The sequence below is a fragment of the Miniopterus natalensis genome, chromosome 1, assembly GCF_054644295.1.
Source record: "Miniopterus natalensis isolate mMinNat1 chromosome 1, mMinNat1.hap1, whole genome shotgun sequence".
Classification (NCBI taxonomy): domain Eukaryota; kingdom Metazoa; phylum Chordata; class Mammalia; order Chiroptera; family Miniopteridae; genus Miniopterus; species Miniopterus natalensis.
In genome coordinates this window covers 62,969,369-62,993,709 of record NC_142081.1, presented here as the reverse complement: position 1 = coordinate 62,993,709, position 24,341 = coordinate 62,969,369, and the positions used below count along the sequence as shown (strand labels likewise).

At 40.0% G+C, this 24,341-nt stretch overlaps 1 protein-coding gene across 1 annotated transcript in view; it reads left to right on the top strand.

Annotated features, from left to right (window-relative positions):
* The first annotated feature begins 1,908 nt into the window (after positions 1 to 1,908).
* Positions 1,909 to 24,341, top strand: part of CDIN1 (CDAN1 interacting nuclease 1) — a 203,322-nt gene continuing 180,889 nt past the window's right edge. Inside the window, exon 1 of the mRNA XM_016220412.2 lies at positions 1,909 to 2,581. Coding sequence (XP_016075898.1) covers positions 2,481 to 2,581 — 101 coding nt within the window. The 5' untranslated portion in view covers positions 1,909 to 2,480. The remainder of the gene's footprint in view (positions 2,582 to 24,341) is intronic.

Sequence of the window (24,341 nt, the reverse complement as noted above, 5' to 3'; positions counted from 1 at the left end):
TTTTTAGTTTGGTATTGTTTTCATGACCCTGCTTCATTTAATGGGCACGTGGTTGGTATAACTGACTGACGGACTGAGAAACAATGGGGGAAACTCAAGCATGAAAAGGCAGCTCTAGAGGAGTCCTGGCAGATGAGGGGCATGGAGTGTGACACAAGAGATGGGGCAGAATGGAGGTAGGGGAAGGGAGAGAGAAAGGAATAACTAACTTACTCCAAGAGCTTCTTATGAAAAGAAAATTTAAAAACACCTAAACAACAACAACAACAAGAGTAACGCATTTCTGCTTTGCTTCTATTTTGTGCTTAATAAACAACGCTGTCACTGCCAACAAAAACAGCAACATAACTGTGCTTTTCCCCCTGGCACTAACTCTAAACAATCTACTGGATTTGGGTCAAAACTGTAAACTGCCAGCATGTTAAAAATAAAAACAGAAAAACAAACCTGGCCTGTTCCTTAAGGGTTGTGAGGGTGAATGCAGGACAAGAGCCAGAGAGAAGAGTTACTATAAAAAATAACTAGTGCAAACATCCTTGAACTGACGTTTTCTATAAAAATCTGTTGGCTGTGAATTGGAAAGAGGGAAGTGGGAGGGAGAAGGGAATGGGAGATCAAGTGGTGTCTGCTTATCGTCAGCTAGCTTTCATGTAAAAGTCATGGCAGGGTCAGCAACAAACTAGCCAGGTGGCAACTCCAGGCCACGCTGCCATAAATAAATAGTTATGTACTAATGTCACACAACCAGAGCTAGATGCAAAGCATATGGCAAGAAAACATTCTGATGTAAATATTCAGGGGGAAAAAACACACACACCAAAAAACATGGTTTGTGAATTCAGGATCCGCTGTTGTTCCTGGGCTTTGAGACGCCTGGGGAAATCAAGGAGTGGAGCTTTTTCTAAACCTGGGAAAATGAAGTGGTGAATCTTTTTTAAAAGTTCTTCGAAATGTAGATTATTGCTGCTAAAAAAAAAAAAAAAAATCCTTAACCTTTGGCCCTAAGAGAGAGTGTGACTATTTGGTGTAGTAATTAAATATTACTGAGAGTTGGCCAGAGCACAGACTCTGGAACCAAATTTCAGCAGTTTAAGCTTGACCCGTGCTGCTTACGTGTGCTCCTGACCTCTGGGAAGTTACTCAACCTTCTCGGGCCTCAGTTTACTCAGCCTGTAAAGGGGAGGAGGAAGGTGATAAGGTCATTGTCGCAGCCTCACAGGAAGTTATGAGTCAAAGTGTAGGGAGCCCATTAAACAATAGCTGGTAAAGGCCACATTCATGTGACCTATCATTACCAAGCAGTCTTAGATAGGCTATCTGCTGGACAAGATGCTGGGGAATCCTTTACTTTCCTGTTTAAGCTTAACAACTACCAAAGTAATTAAAAACCAAATTTTACAGACAAAGGAACTGAGACTGGGATGGATGAAGAAGGCATATGTCTAAGCTCAACTTCCAAAAAGGCCTTATTCCAGATTTAAAAAAATACGAATAACCATTTACACATTCTCTAAGATCTAAACACTTTTTCTTTCATTTGCTTAGCATGTTAAATTTGAAAAGACACACCACCCAGGGCCTTCTAAGAGACAAGATGATTTTTTAAAAAAGGGATTAAAGGAGCGCCTGCCGTCCCAGAGATTGCCTCGGAGCTCTGAGGTCGGCTCTCAGCACCGGGGAGAAGGAGACGCAGTCGCGGGCTCACGTCTCCAAGCATTTCCCGCGCGCGAGCAGGGCGAGCCGGGCCGGGCGCCCGCGGGGCGGGGCGGGGCGCGGGCGGCGCTTCCCCGCGGCTCTCCCGGCGCGCTTCCCAGGGGCGCCGGCCGCCACGCACGCTGCCCGGCCCGGCTCCGGCCGTGTCCGCAGAGCTGGGCTCGTCCCCTCTGCCCGCGCTCGCAGGGTGCGCAGAGACCGCGGGGAAGGCAAACTTGCCCCGTCGGCCCGTCTCCCCGCGAAGCTGCTGGAAAACCCGCGCGCTGGTTGGCGGATTCAAACCGCGCGCCCGCGCCGCGGCGTTCCGGCGCTCCAGCTGAGCGACCGCGGAGACACCCGAGCGCCCTCGCTGCCGGGTCCGCGAGCCAGGACTTCCCGGCTGTTGGCAACGGCGAGGGTATAACCCTTGGGACATCCCAGGGGGTCGGCCGGATACCTGCCCGCTGAGGCTTCGGCTCCACCTCTGCCCGGGGCCACTACTTCCTGATTGGTGTGCCCTCAACAGACATGGCGGCGGGTTGGCTTCGGCCGGGCGGCTGCGGCTGCGCAGAAAGCCCGAGCCGGGCAATCTGGCCTGCAGCCCGCCCCCCGCCCCGCGGAGCTGCTGGGGGAAGCCCAGGCTGTGCAGCTCGGGGTGCAGGGGCTAGGGGCGAGCCCGGGACCCCCGCGCCCTGCCCTGCGTGCCCACCCTTGGTCTCCCGGCACCGAGGCGCTCGAGCCCAGGGTGTTTTCCCCTTGTCCCGCCACCCCCCAGACTCTGGCCCAACATGATACTGACTAAAGCCCAGTACGACGAGATAGCCCAGTGCCTAGTGTCTGTGCCCCCCATCAGGCAGAGCCTGAGGAAGCTGCAGCAGAGGTTCCCCAGGTAAGTGCTCGCCCCTCCCGCCTCCCGCCCGTGCCCGCGTCCGCCGGCCTGGGCAGCCGGCCGCCCGGGACCCACGTGGCGCACTCGTGGGCCGGAGATCAGCGCGGTGACAGGGTCCCCCTTCGCCCGCCCTCCTCGGGAGGCTGCGTGGTGGATCGGCGAGAACTCGAGTTCATCGTTTAGGGAAAACTTGGTATGTGCTCGTGAGGGGTGCAGAGTCGGTGCTCCATGAAGGTCTCCGGTTAATTGACAGACGCTAGGGATGAATGACAGGTGACGGGCCTCTCCAAGTGGAAACCACTTGTAGATTCCACAGGAGGAGACAGGACCATTTTCCTTTATATATATTATATATATATCTTTATTCATTTCAGAGAGAGGAAGGGAGGGGGCGAGAGAGAGAGAAACATCAATGATGAGAGAACCACTGATCGCCTGCAGCCCGCAGCCCGGGCATGTGCCCCGACCGGAATCGAACCCCGATCTCCTGGACCCTAGGTCCATGCTCAGCCGCCAGCCAGGCCGCCGGGCTAGAGGACCATTTTCAGTTGGCCCCCGGAAACACACAGGGGCGCACAGGCCTAAGGGGCCCCGGCTTGACTGTGGGGCGCTCCTGTCATTCAGCCACCTCAAGCTGGTCAGAGAGACAGGTGTTCCAGGGGCTCCACCCGCGCGGCTCAGGGCTGGCCGCGTGGACACGCATAGGCATTGCGCATTCTGAGTATAGTTCAGACTTCCCTCCTCCCCAAAACACAAATTTTTTTCAGTGATTTTAGGATTATCCAACTTTCTGAGAAAGGACGTTAGGCGTTGTATACAATAGACGTCCTCATTTTAAAGATGTGCAAACCGAGGCCCAGGTAGTACACACAAAGAACCAGCCCAGGACAAAAGGGTTATTATATTTCTGACATGTTAAAAGATTAACATGTTTATTTTTCTTTGATGTCAAAACCAAATTCAAACTTGTACCATTGTGTGTGTACGTGTGTGTGTGTGTGTGTGGCACTGAGCACGGTTAGCCCCGGATGGAGAACATCCCTGTCTCTGACGTGTAACCCTTCAGCAGACATCACCATTGAAGTATTTTGTGGAGGAAAGAGAGATTATTAGATAATTGCTATTAATAAAGTACAAATTGAAGCAGAAGTTGAAGGTCTTTTATGATCTCAGGTTTTTGAAGGACTCAGTTTTCCTAATCTGTAAAATGAAGGGATCTCTTTCTCATATTATCCATATTTAAGGCAATATTTATCCTTTTATAGTCTAAGATTTTTATCAGACTTCCTAACCAGGAACAAAATTGACAAATTGGAATTTAATGATCTGTCTTTAACTCTGGCCAACTCTGCCTGTGAGTAGTGAATGGGTGAAGGCTTGTCAGCTAAGGGAACAGGTAGATTTTTCTGGGCAGTTTTAAAATAGAAGGTACATTTAGATATTCTTCTCTCATGCACTTGTATCACAACTGTATGTTTGCTTTTCTTTCGTTCCCCCTCCCTCTTTTCTTTCTCTCTCTGTCTCATTCTTTTTCTTTTTCCATAGCAAATACCTTTCCTCTCCATAGAGGTACTCTTATGGACTCATGAAGGACTCCCTTCATTTGGGGCACCATGCTGTATTGGTTATTATCTTATGCCCCTCTTTTTCTTACTCATGATATGCCCAAATACTTTTCACTTCTTCCAAATACCACTTGGGGAATCACAAACTCTTCTTCCACGGGAAACTATTTACAGAGGCTGCACTCATTGACAAATGAAGGAATTAAAGAGCCATTTAGCAGCATGGGTGGAAATTCTATAAAGAGTGTGGTTTTGGACTTCACCGTTTTCACTATAGCACTATTTTACTTTATTTTAATTTTTTTCTTTTTATTAAATTTATTGGGGTGACACTGGCTAACAAAATTATATTGGTTTCAGTTGCACAATTCTACAACACGTTATCTGTACACTGTATTGTGTGTTCACCAAGCACTACTTTACTTTAGATGTTCCTTGCAAAGAACTTGAGCAACCTTCAGATTTGATAGATCATTTTATCTATCAAATCTAGAGTTGGTTGGGTACGGACCTGAGAGATAATTTCTGGTGGTTCAAAGAGGTTAAGTGACTTGTCAAAAATCCCAGAGATGTTTAATGGCCAAACAGTGTCCTGAGTACAGGTTTCATAATTTTCAGTTCAGAATTCTGTACTAAGCTGCCTTGATTAGTTTCAATATTAATAATAATAACAGCAGCAATTATTTTTGGTGACATTCGCATACGTTGAGTTCCTTAAAGAATCAAAGGACTGAAATTAAAAAGTTGCTAAAAAATGTAATTTTTCTGATTTTTAAAGTAGGAATGCTCAATAAAGAAAATAAAAATTATTTATAATAGTATAGCCCAGCAAATTTCTGTTAACATTTTATATATTTCCTTCCAGTCGTTTTTTCCCCACTGCAGTACTGTTTCTGCTAATATACTTTGTAGATCTTGCTTTTCTCACTTAGCATATTGTGAGCATTTCTCATCTTCAAAAATTCTTCACAGTGTGTTTCAAATAACCAATATCACATTCTAGATGTACCATCCATTTCCTTATTGTTGGATATCAAGTTTTGTTTTTCTAATTTTTTGATGTTTTTGTACATATATAATGCCAAGTCTACTTATTTTCTTGCTTTAGATTACCAGAAATTGGGAATGACCATATCAGCAGTTTTCCCACTTTTAGTCTGCAGATCTCTTTACACTCTAATAAATGATTGAGTGCCCCAAAGAACTTTTGTTTATATGGGTTCTATCTGTTGATATTTATCAAAATATAAATTAAAACTGAGAAATTTTAAAAAAATACTAATTTATTTAAAAATTAACTGTAATAAACCCATTATATGTTAACATGTTTTTGTTAACATGTTATGTTTAACATACTTGATTAATAACCATCATTTCAAAAAAGCAGTGAGAAAATGGCCACATTTTACACTTTTTGTAAATTTTTTAAACGTCTGCCTTAAGGAAGACATCTGCTTCTGTATTCAACCTGTTGTGATGTGTTGTTTTGATTAAAGAATATGAAGAAACTGTGGCCTCAGTCAAATATGTAGTTGGAAAGGGAAGAGTAACTTAATAGGCTTTTCTGATAATTGTGGATATTTTTGTTGCTACATAAAACGCAACAAGTGGTATTTTCGTAAAGGTTAATTGCAACGTGGAATGTGAAACCATACCTTGGACCTTTCCACTTGTTATATTACAGTCCACTGGCCTGTCATTAACTTTGAGTGGATCTGTTACCTATGCATGATTTTTATGATTTTTATCATCATGCATTGTTTGCTTGCAAAATGTTGGCTGTGAGTTATACACGCCTCCCAAATGTTGCCACCTTTCATTATATAGCATCAAAAAAATCACATTTGTTAATATCTTCCCTGATCTCATCAGAAAAATCTGTAAGATTTGAAGCTGTCAAGCTTATGGTGACAGATACAGAGTTTTCCAATATTTGAATTTTCCCTTGAAAGCTCAAATTTTATCATTGGCAGCAAATATTATCACTTGTTTTCCTCGAAGTGACAGGCTCACGTTGTTTATTTTTGAGAAAATGTCTGCCAGATACCCAAATCTGAATAATCATACTTTGTTGATCATTCATTCCAATAAAAGGGGTGTTTCATGGAAAAAGCAGCTAGTTCAGCACTCAAACAATCATCCAAGTGCTTTTCCTTGAGACAGCCGTCAGACTTCTGTGTGCAGTAGACGTGCTTTCTGTTTACTTCTTATTTGGTCACGTAAAATGTTAAAAGGATGTGTATTCAAGGGTTGCGTATTATTCTTAAGTGAAACTGGCCTTTTCCCCCTACAAGTATGTGGCAGTGAAGAATACGACGACTCCTAGGACAGTTGCGCCTGGCCTTGATCTGTGCTCAGGAGCCGGCAGCTTTACCCTTCATTGTTTCTGCACCCCCATTGCACATGTCACACAGGGAAAAGGCAAATCATGTCTTACTATTTCTATAAAGATAATTTTGACCTTGTAGACCCCTGAGAAGGTGTCAGGGACTCCAGGAGTTCATTGACCACACTTGGACAACCACTACCTATTTTCAATCAAAGGATATTTATGTTTTGAAGGATTTTGACGTGTATCGACAATTTACTATAAAAAAATGTATTAATCCTATTACCAACAGGACGTGGGAGTATCTGTTTCCGCAACTTTTGCCAACATTGAAGAGAGTCATTATTTAATCTCTAATACTATGGATCAAGAATGACATCTTATAATTTGTATTTTTGATTATAATACATTGTATGTTTTCTCAATTTTTTATTGACCATTTAGTTTTCTTCTTGAATTACCTACCTGGTGTCCTTTGCCTGATTTGATATTGAAGTTTGCTGTTATTGTTTATTGCTTTGTTGTTTATTCATCAGCATATGTTAAGGATGTTGATCCTTTATATGTTCATATTTTTGCAGATATTTTTCTGTTGTTTGCTTTTAGTAATTGTTCTATTTTTGAAAAGCTTAACTTCAAATATTTTTTTTCTCATTTTTCCTTTTATGCTGAGGAAGTCCTTTTCTGTCATACGATATGAAAAAGAAATCTTTCACTTACATTTTCTTCTAGGTTCTTTATGGCTTTCTTTCTTGTTGTTAATCCTTTAATCTTTCTAGCTGAAATTTATTTTAGCATATGCTCAGAGATAAAGATGTAGCTTAAGTTTTCTCCCAGCTTAATTTTTATTTTACACTGTGGCTTCCACTCCCTAGCCTCTGTGGCTCCTTTGTTTTTACTGAAATTACAGATTTGTCTTTCTAAGTCAGTACACTGAACCTGCGCAATCCCCTTAGCCACTCTGGTCTCAGAATCCTCCAAATTAAAACGAAGGGATAGGACTTCGTGGTATCTAATATCTTACAACTCGTAAATTCACCCTCATTCTATCGTGTTCTGTTCTGGAGTTTTACAGTAGTGGGCCCTTTGTCCCCAAGAATATAAGAAATACAGTATTTAAGTACTTGCTAAGGACACAGTCATTAATTTGCATCTCTCAAATTATTTCCTGGACTTTCTTATTCACATTGAAGCCCCCAACCCAATCAGCTATTACTTATCAAATTATAATTTACGTTATATTTTACTGCCTAAACACTACATGTGTATTTGATTTTATATATATTAAATGAGACTGTTCCTAGAGAAATCTTAAAAGGAGTAGTATTTAAAAACTCATTTGACTGGGTTCTTTGTGCTTAAACCAATGCATTTGGTTCATTTTTTTATGAGCTCTTTACCTATCTCTACCCTTTTCTGTCTCTGTATGTCTGTCTCTTTGTGTATGTGAGTGTGTGTGTATATGTATATGCATATATATCTTATTTTGAAATAATTTTAAACTTACAGAAAAGTTGAAGAAATATTACAAGAATTCCCATATACCTTTCACTCTGCTTGTCAATAATGTTAACATCTTACATAGCTATAGTATAATCGTCAAAATCAGGAAATTAATTTTTATGAAATATAGTTAATTAATCTACAGACCTTTTTTGAACATTACTGGTTTTTCTCACTAATGACCTTGTTCAACTCCAGGACCCAATGTCCCATTTCTATTCCAGGATCTCATATTAGATTTAATTGTAATGTTTTCTTAGTCACCTCCAATCTGTGACTTTTTTTTTTAACTATTATTTTGTCTTTTATAATCTTGACACTTCTGAAGAGTACTGGTCAGTAGTTTTATAGAATGTCCCTAAGTTTGTGTTTGATGTTTTCTCATGATTGGAGGGTGAACATTTTTGGTAAGAATACCCTAGAAGCCATGCTGTGCCCTCTCAGTGCATCCTGTCAGGGGGTGCCTGACTGCATGTGTCTTATTACTGGTGAGGTTAATCTTACTCACTTGGTTAAAGTGTGGTGTCTGCCAAGGTTATCCCTTGTCCTTTGTAGAAATATCCTTTGAGACTATGCCAATATTCCGTTTCTCACATCACACTTTTCCCTGCTGATTTTAGCATCCATCAGTGGTTCTTGCATTAAACAGTTATTAGTGGTATTTGCCTAATGATGATTTTCTGTTTCTCTCACTGGAATACTTTTCAACTAATATTATCCACTATCACCATTTTATGAGAAACAATCCATCCTACAGCCAGTCTGATTTTCCCTGATACGGGCAGTTTATCTACCTCTTGTAGCAGTCAGCCTATAATAATTCACTGTGTGCTCATTATGTTTGTGGTAGTATTTGGGAAGTTTTTAGAAAACAGAAGAATGTAGTAATTAATTTTAAATAACTTGTAGTTATTCTGAGGGAAGAGTTTAGGACACATCCAATAGTTATAAATTATTAGAATCAGAGAACGTTAGAGACCAAAAGATTTGTTGAGAAGTGAGTTCAGATATGGTTAGTTAAGTGGGATTCTAAGTGGAGATATCCCTTTATTGGAAATTCTTTTGTTGGTAAGCTAAGCCCTTTGGCACAAGTTTGGTTTTCCCCTGAGTTCCCTTTCCATACATTAGCTATTTGGTTGCACTTTACGCTGTTACTTATGAGTCATAAATCAAACTCTTGACACCATAAAATTTCTAAGCAAGTAAGTGTCTTTACCCTATTGCTCTATCTTTTCCCTTTGGGATCCTAGCTCAGGTTTTTCCAGCGGTGCCTTCCACATTTCTAAACATGATTTTCTGTCTTGGCCCATAACATATATTGTTTTTCCACTCTTGGAACACAACAGAGCCAACCATTCACTCATATGAGGCTGTTCCTAGAGAAATCTCAAAAGGAGTAGTTAAAAACTTGTTTGGTTGGGCTCTCTGTGCTTAATCCAATATGCAAGGTTCGTTTTCGTGAGATCTTCACCTACCTCTCCCTGAGAACTGGAGTTAAGGCTGGCTCTTTAGTGGTTCTTGGTTCTTGGTGGTGGACCTAGGTTAGGAGTGGAGTAGCTAAGGGACATGCTTGAGACAAGCACAACTTTACTTTTACACATTTGTTTAGGGTGGCCTAGTTTAATTTGGTGCTGCCGTTGGCTACAGTGGTCCCTTTTTGAGCAACGTTCCGCCCCCGACTCATCACGGTCCATTTTAAACAGTCCACTTCCCCCAGAGGGTGACTTTTATACCATTGTTTTTGCTCCCTTTAACAATTTGTTCTTGGGAAATGACTTGGCCCTGCCTCTTTTTATCTGAGTCCCAGTGGCCTCATCTGTAAAAGGAGGGATGAAGCTCCCCAGCTAGGAAGTAGAAAGAAGCAGGACTCAAACCCTTCTTAAAGGCTGTGGTGGGGATTAAGTGGAATCAGGAGTGTAAAACCGCTTAGCATAGTGTAAAGGTCCTGGTAAGCAGTTAATGGGTGGTAAATCTGATTATTTTTAGAATTTAGCGTATGGCCTATAGAAGAAGAAATATCTGAGTAGTAACCTTCCGAGACATATAAAACACAATTTTGCTTTGAAATGAAGGCCCATAGTTTTGGTGGAAAATAAATGTTTATGTGGATCAGTCGATTGTATAGCTGTGAACACACAGATTTGATCATTAGTTGAATTTGGCTCAGATATTCAAAACTGCCTTAAATCAGTCATAGTTATATATAATGCCAGTTTTTAAATCTAGATTCACTGATTTTTAAGAATAGTAGTGGCATATTGCAGTGTATAATTAATGCTGTAGGGCTTGGTTTACTTACATTGGAAGATCATTCCTGTTGGCCTTGACCTCTCAATCTGTGGTCTGTTTTCCATCCTTAACGATAATGCGGTGGTGTACCTGAGTCCTACAACAATGAGTGAGAATGACTTGTAAACGGAGAAAACGTCAGTCTTTTATTGAACTGGGAAAATTTTTGGCAGTTTTGCCAAAGGAATATAATTATTTTACATGACTTTCAAAAATAATATTCATACACTCAGGAAATATATATATTAATCAGTGAAAATTGGAAAAGAAATTGGTCTAAAAGAAATTGGTCTAAGAAAAGAATATGGTTATTTCATGTATTTCTTTTACTTATCTTTAAAAATGTGATTTTTTTTTTTTTAATTCCAGAAAATTTTAGGCTTTTATTTAGTTGCTGCTCTGTAGCCTAGCTTTAAAGACTCTTGAAGGTTATTTTGTTAGATGGCACCTTTGTTTTCTAAAATCACTGCTTAGCTTTTATCAGATATTTGTGCTCCTTTGGATTTGCATAGTTGCAAAAGTGAGATGAGCTTGAGTTCTTGCAAAGGAGTACAGTATTTAAAGAAAACCTCAGGTAATGTTACCTGAGAAGAACCCACATGCTGACTATTTCTTATTGGTGTAAGGGGAACTTTTCATGTTATTAGATTATTGACTTCATTTTTAAGTCTATATTTAGGCATCAAATTTTAGTCTACTAAGTAATAACCCACCCCAGGAAGTTTGCTGGTACAATAAAGAGGAGTTATATAATTCCCTAGGAGAAGAATGTTCAATAGATATGTAGGGTAATAATATTTTATTATTTGACTTTCAGCACATGTTGACTGAATTCACTATTATGTTTTTATTACACATTTTGTGCAATTTTGCCGTATTTGTTGAGGTTTCCTTAAAAACTAAACAACCACTATACAAGTACTTTTCCAGAGCCAGTATGAAAAGTGACCTTCATATATAAAAGTCACGTACTGGTACGAAAATCATATGGGAGATGGATAAAGAATACATTTTCCTTTATTTTCAAGTCTATTTTTCTTGAAGGGGAATTTTTTTCGTTGTCTGATTCAAGGTGTCTTTCTTGTCGCTTTCTGCCGTCAAGTTGCGTATGCAGTGAGCCGTTGTCCAGGGACACACTGCAGGTGTGGGGCACAGCTTCTCGCTGGGTGACAAGTCTCCATCTCTTACGGGAGCAGAAGAGACAACTGGGCCCAGCATGTTGGGCCCACGGGTTTGAAACCTCCGGCAGTAAAGGTGGCACAGGGCTGGTCACGACTCCAGCCTTTTCCTGGCCACTTTGGGGAACTAAATACCTGCCTCTACCTTTCTTTTCTCTCCCATTCTTTCCAGCCCTACCTTTCAGGAAGCCATCTTGATAACAACACATTAAGAGTTAATAGTTCTGCCCGGCCGGGCGTGGCTCAGCGGTTGAGCATCGCCCTAGGATCCAGGAGATCGGGGTTCGATCCCCCGTCAGGGCACACGCCCGGGTTGTGGGCTCCATCCCCAGCAGGGGCGTGCAGGAGGCAGCCGATCAATGACTCTCTCATCATTGATGTTTCAACTCTCTCTCTCCCCCTCCCTTCCTCTCTCTGAAATCAATAAAGCTATATTAAAAAAACAAATAAATAAAAATTTTAAAAAAAGAGTTAATAGTTCTTTCTCATAACCACAAGCTTCCTTCATGCCAAAGAACAGTGACATGTTTGACAGTGTCAGCTTTTTCAAGTGCAGTCCCTTGGCCAAGGAGGGGATCATTCTGTTCCTTCTGGCTTCAGGATAGCGAACACAGGTTTTTGTTTTTTAAATTTAATGTGGCGTTCGCATTGTGACCTGACAAACACCTGAAGTCTCATCAAGATAACAGAATGTTAAAATATCTCAGGACTTCTCTTATGCATTTTAAATATTGAGATTCAGCTGCTAAAAATGTTTGATAACTATTAAACTTAGAGTAACAACTTCAGGACCATGGAAATAAATATTTTGAAACAAAATAAACTATACAAGTAGAGGAGAAAGTAAGGTGGAGTCATGAACCTTGATACTGTTGCTCAGGCAGTTATGTAAGTACTGGATCTTTCCTTGACCAAACACCGCCCCTGGTAATAGGGGCAATTCTGTGTGAATCCCAGTCTTTTTTCTGAGGTTGTTCTGGAAGTAGTAGTCATATAGAAGACAGACTTTAAATATGTGGTGCGTTGTCACCAGGCCCTCCACCCACCAACTCGTATTTATTTTTAATTTTTAATTTTTTAGTTATTGTTGAGGTCTGTCCTTCGCCCCAGGCCCAAGAAAGGATGAGATGTAAACTCCAATCTTGTATTTAATCCTGTTTTAGAAAATAGGAAACATGACAGACTCTTGATATTTACAAGGGTTATCACTCAAGATTGTTGAAAATCTCCAAACATGCAGCTAGCACTCTATAGGATGGACAGCCTGTGAGGTTTGGGATGCAGGTGCTTGGTTAAGCTCACTTACCAGCTATCGGCCTAGTGATATGAAAGATTAAGATTTACATTCAGCAAGTTTATGAATTACTGTTTGTCATGAATATTTGTGACTACTCTCAAATAGAACTGGGTATGTTTAATCAAGGAATGCTGTGGGTACCCAACTCTAGGTTTAGTATAAATAGAAATGCAGGCTGAAACCTCTGTGTTTGTCATTCATGCCTGTGCCACACCTTAGCCTCCTAAGGTTCTGTCACTTAGGAGATGGTGTCTAAGACTTGTGTGTTCTTTGTAGGTGACCTTCTTTGTAGATGAGACCTGGGAGGGAGATAAAGTGCTGTTTAACTGCATCTTCCTATAATCACACATTAAATTAGATTGGATTCCTCCCCCACCCCCCCACCCCAATATTTTGTTTCTATCTACAACTCTCCCAAGCCAATATCATCATCTTTTGCTTAAGGTATGTTACCCTACTATTTGTCTTTGCTGATAATATTGGTAGGGGAAGCTAATAAAGTTTTAAATTAACTTGTATTTCAAGCCCCATTTAGCTGAGATGTAAATGGACTGGGGATAAGAGAGAGAGACTTCATTGTAGAGTATTAAAACCCCCATAGATTCTTACAGCCTAGATGTAATACATAGGCTGTAAGAACTAATAAAGTTAACATTATCTAGATTATTTCTCACAGCCAACTAAAATATATAGTATTGTAAAAAATACATTTAACCTCCAGTTTGTAATGTTTTGAATTTTGGTTTGCACTTGGGTAGGTGTAGAACTCCTCATGTGTGGATCACAAAACCTTCTCCAGAAGGACCCGCATACCTCTCTTATTTCAGATTCAATGACTTATAAAGCCTTGGATCAAGATCAGAATTAGAGATCATCTAGTCAAATCGATTAATGTTACAGACACAGAAATGGAGCGGGGAATGTCACGTGATTTGACTGAGGTTCCATATCTGGAGGCAGAATTCTCCATTCCTGCTCTTTAACTAGAGATCACAGACTCGCGTCACACTTGGGGGCCAGGAGGTATCAACAAGGAGTTGAATGAATGAAGCTGGCTTGGCTGGCCTTGTGGCAAAGCAAAAGTACAGCCATGTACACTAGCAGAGCATGTATTGCCATGCAGGAATGTGGACCCATTGCCACCAGGTGTTCTGTTCTCTACAAAGCAGCTCTAGATCTGACTTTTTAAGAAAAAATATCATGAGTTTTAAATGTTGTCAATTTGTTTGAATTTTTTAAAACACCATGTGGGCCAACAGTTTCCTGGCCAAACAGAACAAGTCTGTGGGCTGAATTGGCCTACAGCCAGTGGGTACTGGAGCTGGCTCTTTGCAGCTTGAGAGGGCTGATTGTGAGCATCTTTTACCCACTCTACAAACTGTGGTCTTGAATTGGTACCTTAAAATTAGCCACAGTGAGAGTGTTTACACCACAGAAATTGGCAAGCGCTACCAACCTGAGTTCCCCCCACTGCTCCCCACCACCACCAAAGGCATTTGTTAAGCCCCCCACACCACTGCATACCATCACCACCCAGTTTGAGACTTGCATTGACTGTTATGGCCTGTGGCTTGTCTTTTCCAGAATTTTCTTAACCCAGTTCATTCTGATTTTTATAGCTTTTTTTCCTGAAAAAAGTTGAAAATAGTTACAGCTGTATCTCATTTATTCTTATAGTATTTTTATGTGTTGGGATTTCTCCTTTTTTTTTTTCTTGTTCAAAGAGAGGATACATATTTTCTCCTACTGTAGCCAGTGTGGGAGCTAGAAGTCTAGTCTTGAGCCTTAGCAGTACCTAGTATATTATAGGTATCATAATACGTATCTTGATGGACATTGATTGAACTGACCGAAGAAAATGCTGCTTGTATAAAAAACAACAACATATACATATGTCTTACTTAGGAAAATTTGTCTCCTTTTAAAATAGATTAATTTGTTAAATTTAGGAACAATACAGTGATTTTTCACTCTGTAGGAATTTAGAAATACTTCAGTGGTGTACCTGAGGGTTTATCATGCCAGAAATTATTTTTAGAGAAACTTCAAGCTTAGGTATTACATTTTCAATTGGCAGTTACTCTAGTGTAAAAAACAAAACATCTCTGCAATTATAATAAACCAATGGGAAGATACCCAATTGATCACATTACAATTTGAATTTGTACAATTTTATAAAGACTCAGTTATCACATGTTCAGATGTATCTCTTTTGTACATTTAAAGTATCACTAATAAAATAATATGACAATATACGACTAAAACAGAAGTGGACAGTAAAGTTAACAGTGTTGGGCAAGCATAGGTGCATTTCAGAATGACAAGTGGAATTGTCTGTGAGGCTAGGCCTACACGAAGGGGCTGGCCAGGTAGTATTGAGTTTGCAGAGTTGTCATAGCCTGTGCTTGACCTTGGGTGGTTTATTTAGCTCTCTCTGTTTATAGTTGATTACCTTATAAATTGATAGGAGGCCAAACTCTATTATTGAGAACTCCAGGGACCTGTTCATTTTTTTGTTGTAAAGGCAGTTTTATATATTGGTTTAAAGAAGTTGGTTCTGGAAATAGACATGAATCCTGGCTTCACGACTTGCTTGCTGGATGATGTTGGGCAACTTTTTTCACCTCTTGGTGCCTTTGTGTCCTTATTTATAAAATGGCATTGTGATGAACTTGAAATAAGGTAGTACATAGAAAATGAGCAGCCCAGCTCCTGACGCTGTGCTGAGTAAGTTTTTGCTGCTGCGGCCGCCGGTGTTACCATTACTGACTTAAGGGTGCTCATCGCAATGATATTTATACTTATAATAATTAGACTCAGAATGTTAGCATAATAAGATTTTCCCTAAAACCAGCCTTTTTAATTTTCCAGGTTTCCTAAGTGTTCTTTTATCCCCAGGGTGATAGGAAACCTACTTTTAGTAAATTATGATGAAATCTTTAGATGGCAACAAAGATGTGATATTCTGTTGAGGACAAATGGACATATCGAGGTTTAGGTTGATTCCCCCACCCCCAACCCCCACAATAGAAAGTGGTTATGTAACAAAATAACTACCTAAGACAAAATAAGTTGGGATGTTTAAAATCTGAGAATTTTAACGTATTTCTCTAATTACTTTTCTCAACTGCAATGCCCCATATTCTGAAAGCTGTTTTACATTCTTGCCTCACCTTGATGACAAGGCAGTTACGAATTTATGGAAGATATTTGGGTGAATACCAGTTTTGGAGTCAGGGTTCTGCCACCAAGAAGCAGCTTGAGTCCAATAATTATGTGAGTTTCGGTGTAATTCTTTCAGGCCGTGGAGATTTTGTGAGACACCCAGATCATCCTATGAGTGTGAGCACTGATTTTAGTATTTAATGTAGGTATCAATATATTTGAAGAATGAGTGTTTTTTTAAACATTCTTAAAAATCTATTCATGGTATTAATAATGATTATGAAAAGACCTTGTGGTAAACACACACAAAAAATTGCATAAACTTTTTAAAGAAAATAGATTTATTTTTCCTTAAGGCTTTGGTTTTTATTAATTACAATGTATTCCAGAATGCTGCCTGCAGAGCATTTGTTTAATTTATCTTATTTGTGCAGTTCTGCTGATCATATAGTTGCAATAACAATGAGTTGGGCAAGACAAGAATTTTATTTTTTTCTATTTTGTTTATTATAGAGTGTACCTTCTTCTAGGTTCCAGGTCAGGGAGATGCTTTCAGGTTTAGAGCTACCTCACTTATGCTGCTTAGGCCAGATTCGAATAAAAGTGTTAACACTGGCTAGAGAGCTTTGTGTTTTTAAAAAATTACTTAAAAATTTGGGTGACATTCTGAAAAATAGCTGCCTGTAGCCAATGGTTTATGGAAGTAGAAGTCATAGATTGTATTTTGAGGACAATTATTTGCCATATAACTATTCTGAAGTATGAAAACAAGACTTGGTTAGTATTGTTTCATCTGTTAGTGATATGTAAGGAATCTAGATTTGGTACATTGTCATGAAAAATATTTTATTAATGTGATAGCTTTTTGGACAATTGTATTCTGCATTGTATTAAAATGGCGCAATAAATTGCTGAATGTACTGTCTGCTGAATATGACTTTACCATGAAAAATTTGATGCATGGAGAAGGAAAGGTTGGAATATATTAACCTTTTATGACAAGGGACTTAGAATTTTGACCAAATACAGGTGACCTTTGTGTGTAATAAAAGTGAGCTTAATCTTGAGGTCAAGGTTGAGGTGAAGGACAGGGCAGTGTGGTGGAGCCTGTGCTGATTGGGACTTCAGAGCCTACCTAGCTATTGCTAAATGGGAGCCTGGCACTTCTTTTTTTTTTTTTTTTTTTTAATTTTTAGCATTTCCAGGAGCTTATTTATAGCAGATTATTTAGTTCTTTACTGCCACCCCTTTTCCTCAAAGCTCAGCTCTCTGTTTAGTTGTGGTAAGTTTGTCTGTTTGTATAAAGTTTACTGTTTCTGAGTGAAAGGTATGAATGTATTATTTTCTGTTTCATAGATAACTAATAGTTAAAAATAAAAATGTTCTGATGGCTTATGGAAAAGACAACTGACATATGTAATCTTGGAACTGAAAATGTATCTTCTTTTAAGAGGTTTATTTCTTTGACAAGTGGAACTTTTGTCATCTAACTTTGGGGCTGTCCGAAGACTTTTGAAGTAGTTTGTACCTTTAGCTAGGTTATAATTAAGAGAACTCTCACAAATTATTTATTGTCTTTAAGGGTTTAGATGATTTAGTGACTGCTTATTCCCCTGAAATTTCCTTTGAAATGCACCTGCTAATGCATTTCCATTATAATATGATATAAAATATTTTTAAGGTTTTTTCCTGCTATGCATAGAAGGAAAATTGTTTTAAAACATAAATTTCACTACCACATGTGTCAGCTGTTTTGTCATAGATGAAATTACACCTTAGCCAACATCAGAAACAAACCTGCCGATGTTATATTATCTGCACACTTATTGACTATTCTGCCCAAATAATTGGTTGAAACAACAAACATTTGGGGGAGAGTGTCAGAGACTCTAATGGAAAAAACTCGACTCTTTTAATCGAGCCTGCAAAATATATTCCTCGGGACTGATCAGCTCCGAAGCGCTGAGGTTTGATGATTGGAATGGCAGGAAACCATGCTTTCAGGACATAACGAATTGACGAGGCCATCCATCATTCGTTAGCATACACTGAGACGTGGGCTCTGTGTGCAGAGGCCTGTGATTTAGTAAATACTTGGGAGATGAATAGAGCTTACACACAAGGGAAGATATTGCTGTCCTTCAGCAGCCTGAGACCCGGGCGCCTGCTGAGAAGGCCATCTGACGGCACATCATCAGTAACTGGCCTGTCACAGTCAGCGGTGCCCACCGACCATCACCAGTATATTAAATGCATTTTTAATATCTGCTTCAGTAGATTTAATGAAGAAAATTTAGTTTCCATACTCCAAGCACTGCTTCTTCAAGTGTTCTAAGGCATGGACTCTTGCCTGTACAAGAAAGGGGGAAGACTGTGCTGGCCGGTAGGGAGTTGATTGAAAAGGACACTCAGAAAAATAATGTGAAAATGAAAAAAGCTTTTAGCAGAGTTGGCGTCTCGTTGATGTAAAAAAGCTCTTTTTTTCCCCTTCTTTTTCTTTTTTAAAGATTATCTTCTCTCACAAGCCCTTCCCCTAGGAGGGTTGAACCTGCTGGTGAGAGATAGAAGCTGACTGATTGGAAAGGAAATGTTAGAAGGGGAATATTATCACGGTTTGGCCTCATTTGAATAGAAAGACTCCGTTTTAAATTAGTTTGTGTTTTGAGATACCGTTTGATTCTTAGGATTTTTGAACATCTATATAAAGTAGGATTTTTCTTACCCAGTTGTGTTTACATTTTTGAATGTTGAACTTTACTCGTTGAATCAAGTTAGTATATTTTTGCCTGGTGTCATACAGAATAGCTGAACATGAATGTGGAAAAAAATCAGTTACCAACCTGATTGAAAAGTGCTCTTATAATTTTGTAGACTATAAGGTTTCTTTAAAAACTGTAATTTTTAAAACGTTCTATTTTTATATTCCGGCAAAGTGTGTAGCTTCTTTCTTTTTAATGAGTTTCAGTGTTGGCATTATTTACTACAAAACAGCAAGACGACTAGTTAGATATTGTTGCAAGCATGCACTTTAAAGGTTTCCCCCCTTGTTTAAAAAAAAATCCAGAATGTGCTCTCATGTGCTCAGAAGAAGCTACGGAATGGGACCTATAAATCTGATTCCTGCATGTGTCAAAACAGTAATGTATTAAATGCATATTATTATAAAAATTTAAGACATGTCTTAAACACACTTACATTTTTATAACACATGGCAATATTAAATAATACATTTCCTTGTTAGCATCTGTTTGCCGTCATTGTTGGCAAGACCTATGATTTATTGCTCAAATTAATGACCAAGACCATTTTGGACCTGATATATGCCCCTAAGCTTATTACATCACTAAATAAAATAAAATGTATGCACTTGTGACAGAGTTATTTTTATAATTGTTTATCCCTTTAAGTGCCCTATTCAGTGATTCACTGAAAGGTTCATAATGGTTGGCTTGTAACCAGAAAAGAATCTCAGAAAGGTAAAATATATTTCTGGGCTAGAAATAAAATGCCAGGGTGATGGTGATGATAGGGGCCCCAGAAAGATTTTGCAACACTCCAACGCGTTCCTTTCTTCAGCGCTCTCATTTAGCTCGTGTTGAATTTTTTTGATGCACAACCTCCCCACCCCCCACCGCCGCCCCCTCAACCCTTGAGGCTGGCTTGTAATGCTGGAGCTCATCCACAAACCCTTCAGTATGAGCCGGGTGGTTTGCTCTGACATGAAGCTGCAAGGGTTAAGTTGTTCTTTACTAAGGACTTTTCAGGTGCCATTATCACCATGCATGAAACTGGCAAGATTATGTTCCTATTTTCAGTTGTCTTTTGGGGGCCCGGGGGTGGGGATTGGAACGTCACTGCTTTCGTATTGCACTCCATCTGACTCCATAGTCTTTCTGCCTTCGGAGGGCGCAGCGTGATAGACCCTTCAGTGCTTTTACGGGGACCTGTTACTCATCTGAGGTCACTGTGCTGCCTGACTTGCAATACAGCGTAACCTGGCTGCTTGGTTTCCTTGCTGCCCATGAGGCGTCTCACTGGCTGGCAGTTCTCCTGTCCTTTGATGGGGAGGCAGAGATCTTGAGACGCTTAATGGAGCCGCCGTGGGACCTGAGAGTAACACTTGTGGGAAGATTATCATTTTGTAGATATCTCGGGGTGATTGTCACTCGTAAATGGAAATGAAACTTTTTATTTCTCTTCATCTCACTTTGCATCTTAAGCAAAATAGTTTGTTGAAAATGAAAACTGTTGTGCTTTTTGTTGTTGTTGTTTTGTTTTTTAGCTTTGGTGTTCTTTCCCAAAGCAGTTGATCTGATAAAGTTTTTAATGGTTCCCTCAAAAATGACCAGGCCAATGAACATTTGTGTTTTTCTTGAAAAGCTCTATTGACTTTTTCCACTTTGGGCGCTCCTCTCCCATTTTTGGTCTTTATATCACTCTTTTCGTCTCATCTCCCTTGTCTGGGAGACCTGCCTCCAGACAAAACGTTTAAAGGAAAATTGATGAAAAAGAATCTCAAGTGCCAATTATCTCTCTGTCATCTTTCTGCCCCTGCCTTTTATTTTTATTGTTTTGGCCGCTTGAATATTTAAATATTAGTTTAGATCCACTAAGATTTTGTTGTTGTTGTTGCTTTGACCGTCACAGTTACTTTTACTTGTTCATTTGGAATAGATACATCCTGTCTTTTGCTTTCTATTTGACTGATTGTGAAATCCTTCAGGATGGGAGCCATGTGCTTTGCTGTGATTTTATCTTCCAATTCTCTCTTCAATACCTCGTACAGCGTTGTCCTTTACGCATTGAATGGGTTTTTGTTAACTTTCTAACACTGGCCAGTGCTTATTTTTATGATCCCTTTTGAGGAGAAGATAACCCAAAAAACATGTTTCTTCTTTCTGGCCAGTATTAGTCTATCTAGTACCATACAAAGGACTTGCTATTCTTTCCTAAGATTGTTTCTTAAGCTCTCACTCTGTGGTTCAGGATGTTTAAGTCCTATTTAAAAATATTAAAATATTCAGTAGGCAGCTAAGTGCTTAGCCTGGTGTACTACTTAACACTAAATGAAAGTAAAATATAACACAGACGTGGAGCCATTTGTTATATTTTAGTAGATGAAGCAATGGCTGTGTAAACCTTAACCTTGTAATTTTGTGAGCTCCACTTTATCATGCAGCTGTAAGGGTAATCAAAATAAATCACGGGAGATGAATAAATATTTTCTAGTGCTTTCTCTGTGCTTTCAGAAGTGATGCTAGATCCATGAAATTTTAGTAAGTGTATTAAATAAAACAATATGATGTGCACCGTGTCAGATCTGATCAATTATTTGAGATGGGACATTTATACAACATATGTTGAGCTGCTATGTGAACAGCTTAATGACTATAAATTATGCTAATCTGTCTTGCCATTTTTACATTTTGTTAAAAATCACACTATTTGTATTATAGATGTTTATATTTATATATAGTCGGGGGGTGGGCAGGGGTAAGAAGAAGGCATAAGAAAGACACAGGTCATCTCTGCGATGTCCTGACAGTGATCCGGGGCTCCTCAGCTGTGCAGTGTACATAACACAGATGTTGGGGAGTCATCTGTCAGCCATGCCTCTCCTATGGAGTTCAAGTTCTAGAGGGAAAAGAATTTGACACAGTGCTGTCACTGTTACATTTTCACAATGGAAGAGCATGCAAATATTGAACCTCCTGCTTAGCAGTAGTGCCCTGTCTAATGTCTGTGCTGGTTAGAATAAAAAATCATGGGTGCATCTTGGGCCCAGAGATCTGACAAAGGTCATGCTATGTTGGGCATTTGAATTGGAAATTGTCTGGACTTAGATTTTATAAAGCTCCCACTGTTGTGTGTGGGGAGAATTTCAGCAGGGTTTTGTCCCTGGAGAGGCCTCTTAGGCCCTTTTCTGTCCCATGAATGAATTTAGATGTGAGGGTTACCCCTGCCTTAAAACTGTTAAGTTCATTTTGCATACATCCCTAGAGAGAAAAACTGGCAGATGCTTTTGTCTTGGAAGTGTTTAAAAGAAAACTGCAGAGCAGGAACAAGAGAGAGAAGGGGCCCTGTGCGGAGTCCCAGAACATTTTGGAAATGGCCAATATGCAGTTTTCATCAGTGGGAAGGCGGGGTGCAATATGGTGCCTGTAGCTCACAAGGGAATATGAATGTTGATTAAGCATACTCCCAGGCTTTGAAATTCTGAAAGCAGTGTCAGAATAATGGATGTTGAGCAAATGTCAAGCATTTGTTAATTTCTCTGTTATTTGGAGTTTATCTACCATGATCAATCAAATAAACTAGTGCTTCTCTCCTGTGGCATGTGTCATTGATATGGTGATTAGGTGGCTAGAAAGACCTTCTGCCTTTTTTCCAGGTAACAGATTATAAATGAGTAGACAGAGCTTTTCGGCTGAAGACTTGTTTATGGCTTGGTTTAGTAGAAATCTGGATATTAACTGAGGACTTTGGTGGTGGTATAAAAACCTGTGGCCACGTGCCACAGATATTAACTGTGGTGCCATTTATACCAAAAAAGCTAGTACAGATGTTATGGTTTCCATCTAAATATAGTTTTCAGTAGTTTATAAAACTTTGACGTAAACTTGGGTGAAAGACATTCGATCCTGAAAGAGTTCTGAGCTATTAACATTTGTAGATAGAGTTTTTTATTGTCGTCTCACCCCCACCCCCCAGTTTCAGTGGCTAATTCTAATTCAGTTATTGGCTTTTATTTTTGAGGCGCAGTCAGCAGATTTACTTCATGTAATTCCTTTGTTATTTTTAGGAAGTAATGCTACAGTGTTTTCATGTCCCAGATATAAGGGATCAGAAGATCCTTGTCAGCAATGACGCAACTGCGAATTTTTGTGGAGTGCTAACGTTGCATGGTGTGAGGAGCGGTTTTCCTTTTGGAATGCGAATGGCCTTGCCAGCTGGGGTTTCATCAGGGTTTCACACTCGGTACCACGCTGGAGGATCCTACCCCTGAGGATAGTGCAGCTTCCACCAAGAGCGAGTCCCTGTGTGAAAAACTGCAGTGGCTGGAATCAAGGCAGACTGGTCATGAGAGATTTGCCTTTTTCTTTTCCTGTCCCCTCTTTCCTTTTCATAATCTCAGCCGTGTGGCTTACATGACTCAGATGGAGATGAGCACTGTCCTCACCTTCCTAGGCCATGTGAAACAGGCGCCTTTATGATGTTTGGCATGATCTTCCTGCAGCACTGGATCTCCCAAAATGACCTGGCTCCTGTTTATAAACCTCAGTCAACTCTCCCTTCAGGGGATGTACCACTGGGCAGCCGCAAGGGGACTCACCCTGTGAACTGCTTGTGTTGTTTCTGGAGGGCTCTTTTTTGATTTTCTCAACCTGCCACAATGTGTCAAATATTACAGCAATTTCCAAAGCAGAAAGTCTTTAACTTCCTCTTTAGGTTAAGATGCTTTATATTAAAACGTCTCCATGAGGCCTTTGGTTTTGGCCTTTTCTGGGACTGGACTCCTAACCCTCTGAGTAAAATCCTCATGACCTGCCTGCCTGGTACCCGGTGCCAAGTGAGCTCTGCCACTGCAGAGCCTCTGGCACCATAAAAATAGACGGCACTGCTGACTGGCTTTTCTAGACTTCCCTCTGCAAGCGCATCATGCCCGCCCCCTGGCCACAGCGTCACTGAGTCACTCACTTACATCACACCCCAAACACTCAGCCTGTTACTGATACGCAGCTCTCAAATTTATTTTCTGTTCCTGGTGATAAAGCTGTCACTCCCAGTTTGGATTAGAAAGACATGAAAAATCTTGTTACATTGTTGAAATTTATTATTATTGTGTAATAAAAGGAGAAAAAGTATGGACTTCAAGACTGTTAATTCTTAACCGTACATACTCATGAATTCTTCCCAGCACTCTAGTGGGAGGTGCTGATGGTTTCGATAGGCCGTGTCCCCCAGCGGGTGCCAAGCTATCAGTCCCTGTCTCTTGACTTTACTTAACTCTTCTAATGTCCACAGACAGTTGAACTCTCGTGTATTGCAACTATAAAGAATGGCTTGAAAAAGAAAAGGAGAATGCTGGGACGAATACTGGTTCCTACTGGACATACATTCTAATGATAGCCAAAATGTTTTTGGGAGTTCTTGTTAGGTATTTTTAGAGCATGGGGCGTAATCCTTTTAGTATCTTCACTGGTGACAGACTTTGGTACTTTGAGAACGGATCTGATCATTAGACCGGCAGACATCATTAGGTTTGATTACTAAGGGGGTTGATGCTACAAGGTAACCAATCGTAAAGTCTGGAGACGCTACTTTGCCATGTGTTGAAATCCAATAATAATAAACCCCTTTAAAAAAGATATATTTGACTATGTTTCCAGACTTGGTGGCCACCCTGTATTTTCGTAAGATACGAGATGGGACC